General features: G+C 40.2%; 1 protein-coding gene across 1 annotated transcript in view; it reads left to right on the top strand.

The window, feature by feature from the left end:
- The window catches only part of EPS8 (EGFR pathway substrate 8, signaling adaptor), a 125824-nt gene extending 115251 nt beyond the window's left edge, over positions 1 to 10573 (top strand). The window contains exons 19-21 of the mRNA XM_004387348.2: positions 6143 to 6323; positions 7193 to 7322; positions 9291 to 10573. Coding sequence (XP_004387405.1) covers positions 6143 to 6323; positions 7193 to 7322; positions 9291 to 9404 — 425 coding nt within the window. The 3' untranslated portion in view covers positions 9405 to 10573. The remainder of the gene's footprint in view (positions 1 to 6142; positions 6324 to 7192; positions 7323 to 9290) is intronic.
- Positions 10574 to 11039: the final 466 nt, after the last annotated feature.

The raw sequence follows: 11039 nt of genomic DNA, 5'->3' as shown, positions 1-11039 counted from the left end.
ATTTTTTTCTTTCAAGATTTTATATATGTCATCCCATTGCCTTCTTGCCTGCATGGTTTCTGCCGAATAATCTGAGCTTAGTCTTATTGTTCTCTGTATGTGACTTCTTGTTTTTCACGAGCTGCTCTCAGGATTCTTCGTTTGTCTTTGGTTTTGGCGAGTGTGATTATGATATGCGTTGGTGATTTTCTTTTGGCGTCTCTCCTATATGGAGTTCGTTGAGCTTCTTGGATGGCCAGCTTTATATCTTGCATGATGTTGGGGAAGTTTTCTGTCAGCAGTCCTTCAATGATCCTCTCAGTGTTTTCTGTTTTCTCCCCATTCTGGAATTCCAGTCACTCGAAAATTTTTGCTTTTGATTGTATCCCACATAACTCTCAGGGTCTCTTCATTTTTCTTTGTTCTTTTTTCTTAGTTTTCCTCAAACAGAGTTGTATTCAAGTGTTTGTCTTCAATTCCACTGATCCTGTCTTCTACCGTTTCAAATCTGCTTCTCAGGCCTTCTATGACACCGTCCATTTCTGAAATCTTGTTATTTATCTTTTGGATTTCTAATCGTTGTCTTGTATAATTTCTAGTTGTGAATTTATTTTGGCATTTTGTTCCTGCATTGTTTTCCTGAGTTCTTCCAATTTTTTGTCTGTATTTTCCATGAATTTGTCTATTTTTTCCTCATTTCCGTCTGCTTTTTGCTTCAGCTCTTGGAGAATTCTGAGTATTAGAGATTTGAATTCCGTGTTAGGTAGTTCTAGTGCCTTTTCTTCCACTGGAAATCATCTGGTGTTTTATTTTGGACGCCTACTGGAACCATCATGTCCTGTTTTTGTAAATGTTTTGATATTGTCTGCTGTCTTTGGGGTATTCAGTAGTTGTTTTTCTCGTTTATTGACTGTAGGTTTGTTTGTTTCATCCCTTTTTTTTTTTTAATTTGGCTATGTCTGAGCAGGTGGACTGTGTGTTCTGTGTTGTTTGCTAGTCTGTGGGCACAATAATTTTCACCTCCTTCTCTAGTTGGCAGGGTCAGTCACTCAGATATGGTATGGCAGGGCAAGTCTAGCTGAAGAGGAGTTACTGGGATGGGTTGTTTTTGGCACTTATGACAGCCACCAGGGCGGGTCGGTAATCGGTGCAGGGCAGGTTCCAGTAGGCCGTGCCTGTGCTGCTTGGTGGTATGTTAAGCGCACGGTGCAGGTAGGCAGTATGTAGCGGGGAGATTGTTATGTTTGGAGCTAAGATGGATATGGGAGAGAAGAGAGAGGAACAGGAGCCAAAAATACACAAATAAACAAAAAAGAATGTTAGAGGAGCTTTCTGTTGAGTGGAGAGATGAGAGACTATGAAATGGAGAAAAACAAAAAGGGGAAGAGGAAGAAAAAAAGAAAAGTAAAGAAAAGAATGAATAAATAAAAATCGGAAAGGGAAAAGAACAGCAAAGTTCCCAGGGATCCCACCGGTGCGGCTATGAGATCTGGAGAAGTTGTTCTCAGGTGTTGCAGTAGAGCCTGGCTAGAAGGCGTAGAGGTATACAACACCAGGTATTCGGGGAATAGAAAGACAAGGAAGATATAGAGATACTAGAAACTGAGTAATGAAGAAAGACCAAAAGGGAAAAAGAGAGAAGAGAAAACAAAACAAAGTAAAAAAAAAAAGAGAAAAAGAGGAAGAAAAAAACCCCAAAAAACAGAAAAAACAAAAAACGAAAAAAGAAGTGCTCTCAGGCATCCCTCTGCACATCTGTGCAAGCCGAGGGGGTAGTTTCCAAGCCACGCAGCACTGCCTGGCCAGAATGGGCTCCCAACTCAAGAAAAGGAAAAGAAAACAAACAAACGATTCAAAACAAACAAATGAACAAAAGCCCCGGGATGCCATCAGCGCAGCAGCCCAGACCGGGAAGCAGCTCCACACTTGAACGGAGGTCCGCAGCCCCTCAGGAAGAAGCAAAGATGGCGCATGGAGCCAGGTATTTGAGCGAAAGGAGGGGGAGGTGGTGAGAGGTAAGGAAGAAATCAAAAGAAGTGGAAAAAAGCAACACCAGCAGCCAACAAATGGCACTCAGAGAACCGGCCCGTTCAGGTGGGTGGAATCCAAGCAGCTGGTGCTTCCTAGACAAGAGATTGTGGCCGCGGGAAGCAGAGGCGGCTGAGTGGGAATGAAGAAGGGTGGGGTTGGGAAAGTGTATATCGCAAATTACCGGTTGTTTTGTCTCCGGCTGGAAGCTCCGTGAAGCTGCTTTCTCGTACCCCCGTTTGCTGGTCTCGGATAGGAGTCCAGGATGGCAGATCTGTGCTGCGTTAGCTGACAGGATGTCTGCATGAATCTCTCCTCGTTCTCCGTTCTCAGTTTTCTCACTCCATTTGGTGCTTGGCTGAGTTCTTTATCTCTTCGTTTGATGTTTTAGGGTTTTAGGATTGTTGTTTTCTCTGTTCGGCTTAGTTTTTCAGATCTTTGCTGTGGAGGGACGGTGTGGTGCTTCTGCCTAGAGCGCCATTTTGCCGGAAGTCCCCAGCAGGCCTATTTTAAGGAGCCCTGGTGGCGCAGTGGTTAAGAGCTTGGCTCCTAACCAAAAGGTCAGCAGTTCAAATCCACCAGCCATTCCTTGGAAACCCTATTATGGCAGTTCTGCTCTGTCCTGTAGGGTCACATATGAGTTGGAATCGACTTGAGGGCAATGGGTTTGTTTTTTTGGGCTTATTAAGAATGAGACCCCTTTTGCTGAAGAGTTATTGTGCCTTCCTTATTCGAAGTAGCTGCTTTGAGCTGTTTGTCATATCAGGTATGCAAATTGGTTTATCTCAGAATCCACAAAGGTTCTCCATTTATCACTTTTGAAGATACCAGTGCTTTAGTTGTTTTGCATTTCTTCCGTTTCCTTTGAAATGTTAGGCCTTTGAATTGAGTTTAATCTTTTGTAATCAGACATGTTATTTTAGAAAGACTGGTAAAGCTAGTCTGATAAGTCCTTTTCTGGAACATTGAAAATGGAAACCAAAACCAAAACCTAGGAGCACATTCCACTTCCTGGAAGACTGTGCTGTAGACTGGTTGTGGGCAGTGTAGTGGCTGCTTAGTCAGTAAATAAGAAAATAAACCTTTTACTGTGGTAATATTTTTCAGTTTTTATTCCTTTGGAATGACCTCATATGTTGAATGGTAGTATAATTTAGTTATTTAAAAGAAATAACTAATTAAATACATTTAGTATAATTCTCAAAAGTAACAATCAGTAGTATTCCCTCTCGCCCTCCCTTACTTTCTTTTGAATTGTTTTTCAAAAGGTTTCCTAAATACTTGAGGCATTAAAAAATGTTAGACTGAAATAACACTATCTGATTACTTCACACTTCCACTTATTCCCCAGGGGCACCAAACACTTTCTAAAGTACTCACCCTGAAAAAAAAAATCTTAGAGCAATGATAACGAAAAGCTCCCTTAGTGACCAGGTTGTTGCCACTTGCCAAGTGTGGGGAGAAAAGCATTCTAGGCAAAGGAGACTGGAGCGACACTTAAATTTGAGGAGCACAAGGAAGCCATGTGGGCTAGAATAGAGGGATCCAGGAGGAAATTTAGTGAAGCTGCCTCTGAAAGGTGGAGACCATGTAGGGCTTTTTACTGTCAGTAATTTGGATCACATGGGGAAGTTTTGAGCAGAATTGTTGCAGGATCTGACTTACATTTTAAAATAATTATTTTAGCAGTTTATTGAGAAGAGTATGAAGAGCAAGTGGTGGGGTGGTGAAGAATGGAAGCAGAAATACCACCAATCAATAGGCCGGTGGTTCAGATCAAGATGGTAACAGAAAAATGGAGTGAAGTGGTTGGATTTTGGGTATATCAGGATTGGCTGCAGTATGGGACAAAGAGGAATCAAGCACAGCTCCAAGTGTATTTGCCAGAGGAACTAGAAAGATCAAATTGCCAGTAACCGACTTGGGAAGTCTAGCATAAAGTAAGCTTTGGGAAGTTCAGTTTAGGTTAGGACATGTTATATTTTAGGTATCTAATAGATGCAAACAGTGTGCGCCGTACTGCTAACCTAAAGGTTGGCAGTTGAAACCCACCCAGTGGTACCGTGGAAGATAGGCCTTGCAATCTGCTACTGTTAAGATTACAGCCAAGAAAATCCTACGGAGCAGTTCTATTCTGTAACACACAGGGTCACCATAGTTGGAATCAACCCTATGGCAACTAACAACAGCAACAGTAGCCTTCCAAATGAACGTATTTAGTAGATAGTTGGCATATGGAGCACAGGTGGCACAATGGTTAAGCGCTTAGCTGCTAACCAAAGGTCAGTGGTTCAAACGCACCAGCTGCTCCACAGGAGAAAAGACCTGGTGATCTGCTCCTGTAAAGATTATAGTCTAGGAAATCCTATGGGGCAGTTCTACTATGTCACAAAGAGTTGCTGTGTGTTGGAATTGATTCGACAGCACACAACAACAAATTGGCAAATACGGGTCTAGAGTTCTGAGAAACAGTCTGGACTGGAAAAATAATTTTGGTAGTTATCAGCTTTTAAATGGTATTTAAAACCATGATACCAGGCATGATCATTGGTGGATGTGGGCAGAGAAGAGGTACGAGGATTATGCCCTGGAGCAATTTACTTGTTTCGAGATGAGAAGGTTTAGAAAAAGATGTTGAGGAGTGGGCAGTGAAAGTGGTGTAAAATCAGAAGAAATTGTTTCAAGGAGCAATCACCTGCTTGCAGTGTTGTCGGTAGGTTAAATGATAACAATGACTGGGAATTGGCCGTTGGAATTTAGCAAAGCATAGTGGAGGGATGGGGGCAAAAGCCTAATTGCAAAGAGAAAGCAAGAGACTTCGAATCAGCTAGTAATCCCTTGGTGGTGCACATGCATTTGGCTGCTAACTGAAAGGTTGGAAGTTCACATCCACCCAGATGTGCTAGAAGAAAGACCTGGCAATCTTCCCAAAAATCAGCCATTGAAAACCCTATGGAGCGCTTTCTACTCTGACACACAAATGGATCGCCAGGAGTCAGAATCAACTTGACGATAGTTGCTTTTTATTATAGACAATTCTTTCTAGAGTTTTGCTACAAGGGAAGTAGAGAAATAAGTGGGACAGTAGGTAGAAAGGAACATGAGGTCAAGTGGGGCTTCTTTAGTGGTGAGAGAAATAATTGTGAAATGATGGCATGTTTGTATGCTGATGAAATGACTCAGTAAAGAAAAATTGATATTGAAGAAGTAGGGGAGAAATTGTTGTCAAAGTATTTGTATCGGCAGAAGATGTTTGTGTCTCAAGCACACATATGAGGGATTGGCCTTAGCAGCATGGAAACTATTCATCTATAATGTAATAGGAAGAAAGGCAGAGTGTATGGATAAAAGATGAGGAGATAATGGTAGAGGAAATTATGGAGGTTAGAAAGGAAGAGGTTAGAAAGGAAGAGGTTAGAAAATAAGATTATCAGCTCAGAGCAGAAATTGGGAAGAAAGTTATTGGGGAATCGGTGTTGGAGGTTTGCAGAGACAGTAGAAGATACAAATACTTGTCTAAGACGGTGGAAAATTATATGGTCTAGGAGCAAGGTTTCTCGGCTTTATTGATATCTGGGACTGGATCCTTCTCTTGTAAGGGACTGTCCTGTATGTTGTAGGATGTTTAGTGTATCCCTGGCCCCTACCCACTAAATGGCAGTAGCACTCTCCCCAGTCTGTTGTAGTCAAGAAGTGTCTCCAGACATAGCCAGATGTCCCCTGGGATCAAACATGACCTTAGTGGAGAACCACTGGGGTAGGGAAATGTCATATGATTGTCAGGGAGTGTTAACAGCCTAGGTGAGGTTCCTCATCATGAATTTGACATGTGATTATTCAGCGTGGTTCTGTTACACTCACCTGCACAGGTGCAGGCATAGAATAGTCAGAAAGACTTAATCACGGTTGGGGTTTTGCCAGATGAGTACAATGAAGACAGGAGGAGAGTCAGGGAGTGAGTTTAATAATTGATCATTGAATTTAAAGTGGATGAGGATGAAAGTGAGGAAAGAGATGCTGGTATCAATCGATTGTAAATACTCCTGGGGCAAAGGATTATTAGAACCGGGGTTCTAAAGGGAGTGACATAATGTTAGGGGTTTTCATAAATAAGCTACTCCATGTTGATGTCTAGGAAGGAAATCCCAGATGGAGGAAGTGCAAGATGAGCTCATCCACAGACTGACCATTGGTCGGAGCAGTGCTCAGAAGAAGTTCCATGTGCCACGGCAGAATGTGCCAGTTGTTAACATCACTTACGACTCCACGCCAGAGGACGTGAAGACGTGGTTACAGTCGAAGGGATTCAATCCTGTGTAAGTCTTTCTGGGAACAGTTTACGGTTCTGTATGTAAGTCATGCATTGTTCTCATTTTGGTCCCTGAGATATCACAAGTGACTCTTAAAAAATAATAAGAGCCCAGACTGCACTTGCTGCATACTCAGGAAACGACTATAGCTGTTTATAGCTAAAAAGAACTGGGAAAAGCAGAAATAGCTATCATTTGATGGCACCCCATTTTCTAGTTGGGGATATCTTTTCATCCTTGGTTACTTAAGCCAATAGCAGTTCTGAGACCTGCTAGCTTTCTTTCTCCCTTCTCAGGTTACACAGGGTAGGACTTCTACTGCAGGATATAGTATCTCAGGCAAATAAAAAATAGATAACCTTACCTGTCTTAGATTATAATCTAATAGAACTTTTCATTTAGTAACATGGTAAAGGTTCTATTACCTATAATCTAACAATTTGTAAACATTGTATGTGTTTTTGGTGCAGTGAACTGTTCGAATATAGACCTTGACATATTATAAAGTCATTCACACAGCATGATTGAAAAATGAGATACCCTGGTTAGATGCCTGGTTACTAGAATGTGATCTGTTCCTTCTATGAAACACCAAATTTCAAGGAATAAGAATTAAACATAATACACAGTAGTGATACTAAACCCAATTTGCTCCTTTTTCATACTTTATAATCAATGAGCATGTATCCTCAGGGCCATCATCATGAAATTTGGTAGTCATTGTCCTGACAGAGCACTGTAGTGCCGTTTAGTAAGATCTTCAGTTCATGGGACACTAGAACAGACACGTTACTAGCAGGACCAGAAACTTTTCTCTCTTTTCCTTTTTCTAGGTAATATTTTTAATGCTGCGTTTCTTTCTTTCTTTTTTTCAGGACTGTCAGTAGTCTTGGAGTATTAAATGGTGCACAACTTTTCTCTCTCAGTAAAGATGAACTGAGGACAGTCTGCCCTGAAGGGGCCAGAGTCTTTAGCCAAATCACTGTACAAAAAGCTGCATTAGAGGTACGACTTGTCAGCCTAAGGTGGTGGTCTTCTGCATTAGTCAAGAGCATGAACTGCAAATTGAAAGCTCTGGAAACAACTGTATATGTCAGTATTGGTCAGTGCCCCCCTTCTACAGAGCTGAATTAAATTCGACTCAGCTTTTGTAATTTGTTGCTGGAGGTCTTCAATGGCCGTTTGCAGGGAGATTAATTTGTTGTAAGCGCTCACGCAAAAGAAAGCTTGAACATATACTTTTAACAAAAAGCTTGATGTTTGAATTGTATGTGCGGTGATTAGTTTTGTAGGCATTTTAGTTTTGACACAGTGATGGGCTTTCCCTTCTGAGTGAGTAAATACCTTAACAGACCAGAACTCTTTTACCTCTTCTTAATATTTAATTCAGAGCTTCTAATAGGTTATCAGTTATAAGGATTTAAACATGTGGCTGTGTGTCTTAGGCCTGGTTATACACCTAAATAATTGGGGAAAAGATTAGGTAAGGAGTATTGAAAACTGAGAGCCCTTAAGAATCAGAATCTAGTCATTGTTGTCCGTGTGAAAGCAGAGGAGCAAATGTTTTCTAGATTGGCTGTACTTAAGCTTCCAGTACCCTGCTTTATGTAAAGTAAGCTGTGTAAGGGGAGCAGTTTCCAGTTGTTACATTTCACAGGTCCTAATAACTTCCATGAAAATTATACTTGGACTTAAATAAAAGGATACAGACATTAGAATAAAATTGATAAAGTTACCTTTTACAGGCATATAATAGGCATATAAGTTCAACAATTAATAACCCAGACTAAAATAGCTTCATGTATACAGCCCCATAACTATTCTCATCTTCCCTTGGAAGCTTTTCCTACATTTATTTTGGGGCCCTACTGGTGGTGCAGTGGTTAAGCGTTCGGCTGCTAACCGAAAGGTCGGCAGTTCAAATCCACCAGCCGCTCTTTGGAAACCCTATGGGGCAGTTTTACTCTGTCCTGTAGGGTCACTATGAGTCAGAATTGACTAGATGGCAACGGGTTTGTTTTTTTTGGACCTTAGGGTTTGATATGATTGCTTTCCATATGTGAAATATGTATAAGGATTATAACTTTTCTGAAGTACTTTTGTTACTGTTATACATTCTAATTATGCTGAGAGTGTATAAATTACTTATTAAGGGGTAGCAGCTGGGCTCTTAACTACTGCACCACCAGGGATCCATCTTATTAAGGGTATGATAGAAAATTCCATGTTCCTAAAATTTCCAATTTTTTTTTCGGTCCAGAAATGCCTAACACTGTCATTTGCCCTCACCACCTATTTCATCACGGTCTCTTGCTGCCCATTCCATTGGGTGTGAATCAAGGCAGAGGCTGGCTATCTGAGACCCCTCACATTCCTCACTGGCCTTCCCACCTCATGCTTGTCTTGGATCTAGCTTCATCTTTTAGATTAATCCCGAGTTGCCAGAGACTTCTGTTGATGGAAGTGGAATAAGGAGGGTGCAGAGAGATTGTAGGTAGGGCTGAGAAAGGAGAGAAACCAGCATGATGTCAGAGGGTCAGAACTGGATGGAGGGAAACTTGGCATATTCCCAGCCCATTCTGTTTGGCCCTGATTTAAAATCTTCTAAAGAGAGATGAGTATCTTGCTTGAGCTCAAAGAGGGTTCTTTGATAATCTACCATCTTAAATTGTGCTGACTGTACACACATCCTCTTTCTCCTAGGGAATCCAGAGCATTTTACATGTGTTATTACTGATTTATTGTTATCATGTGTAAGTGACAGGTATGCGGAATGAATTGCTTTAAGACATTTTATAAATGAAAAAATTATTAATGTGACATGTTAATGAAGCCCGGAAGCATTACTTATATGAGGGGCAGCCTTCAGTTTTCCTCAAGAGATATCAAAAGAAAAACACAAAGGACTTTCCCCTGAGCTGTTTCATTACACAAACCAGTAACCACCTTGTCTGAACCCTGTTTATTTTTCAGGATAACAGTGGCAGCTCCGAGTTGCAAGAAATTATGCGAAGACGGCAGGAAAAAATCAGTGCTGCTGCCAGTGATTCAGGAGTGGAGTCTTTTGACGAGGGAAGCAGTCACTAATTTGTTTATTTGTTTGTTATTAAACTCCATTATTCCTGGCATTATTCCAGTGTGCTTTGTTTTAAGAAGCCATGAAGGGAGTGTCATATTTTTATTTTTCGGTACAGTTCATTTATCGCCATAAAGAAACAATGCAAACCTCAGTAAGCAGAGAACTTGCTTCTGGGCCCATTATTTTTTATTACAACTGAAAACTTTTAAACTGAATTTTTTGCCCTTGAGAAATATTTTGCCTACTTCACCAAGGTGAGGTTTTATTGGATTAACTATTTCATCCACATCTGTGTATAATCAGGAATTTTTTGACAGCGATGAGTTTATTTATTGCAGCAAAGCAAAGATATTGCCCATGATTTAAAATCTAAGCGATTTCAGTTGGAGCTGTCATACCGTGTCTGTCATTTCAAGTGTAGCTCACTTTAGGCTAGCCTCTTCTTTCTCAGGTCTCTTCCCTGACATGCTCAGTGATAGAATATTTAGATTTATGTAAAGTTCTTCATGCCAACAATTAAAAACATTAAAACATTTGAATGAACTGTTAAGTACGAGACCTTGAACAGACAAATAGAAACCTATGGAGCATTCCCCAGACATCTGATTTATCATGGCTCTGTTGATTGTAATTCCTTGTATAGCTTGTATTTTGATTTTGTTTATATTCTGCTTATTATGTATACTGTGTTCTTATACATGAGAAAGCACAAGTGGAAAAGAGGTCATACTCACTCAAAATCTGTCCAAGAAAGTAGCCTGCATCGATGTGCGTTCCAGTATTTTGCTTAGCGAAGGCCTCAGTTCTGAATATTGATATAAACCGTTAAAAAGAAATTGGAGTCATTCTATGTGTTTATCTGTGTCAAGTTTTTCTTGTAATAAGAAGCACTTAATTTTCACCTATTTTAATCCTGTGAAAGATTCTAGATAGAGAAAAGAAAGATACCTGTCAACAAATGTTATTTTTGGAAACACGATTTTTGTCATTAAATGTTGTATTATTTCACATATATAAAGCAGATGTTATGTAAGAATGTTGTATATTTTAACATAAATCCATTTAGGGAGATTGCCTAGATTCATTAATTTTCATAGTGCCTTTTTCACATGAGTCAGCTGGAAGGTCTGCAATAAACAGTATTTGCTGTATGTTAATAAGTGGTTTCTGTCTCTTTGGCAAAAAAAGATCTTTGTTAGGTAGAGTAGAGACCTCGGTTGGGTGGAATGGGAGAAACAGGTTCGTTGTTTTTTTAAACTAGTTTCTAGTCTGTTTCTGAATGGGTGAAACACTAGAATACTTTCCTCAATCATTTTCTCTTCTTTCCACCTCTCGTTTCACCATCTTTACCTTCTACTGTCTCGTCAGTTGGTCACAGTGGTAAAAACATACTATACAACATGTATGGTTGCTATGTGCTTCCACAGAGATGCTTTATTAGATGCCTACAATAACTCCGTAAGTTGTATTTTTATAGATGAGGAGACTTAGGTTCCTAGGGCTAATTAATTTTCCCAAAATCAGGAGGGAATTCTTTCCTTCCATCTGTCAGTCTCTCTATAACACTGCCCCTCCGCTAAAGTGGAACAATGGTGAGAAAGAAAAAGAACTATTTTAAATCTTTTCTAATTCATAAGCACTGA

Source organism: Trichechus manatus, unplaced genomic scaffold (assembly GCF_000243295.1).
Source record: "Trichechus manatus latirostris isolate Lorelei unplaced genomic scaffold, TriManLat1.0 scaffold00184, whole genome shotgun sequence".
In the NCBI taxonomy this organism is placed as follows: domain Eukaryota; kingdom Metazoa; phylum Chordata; class Mammalia; order Sirenia; family Trichechidae; genus Trichechus; species Trichechus manatus.
The sequence above is the reverse complement of the archived record's forward strand: the minus strand, read 5'-3'. Positions and strand labels throughout refer to the sequence as shown.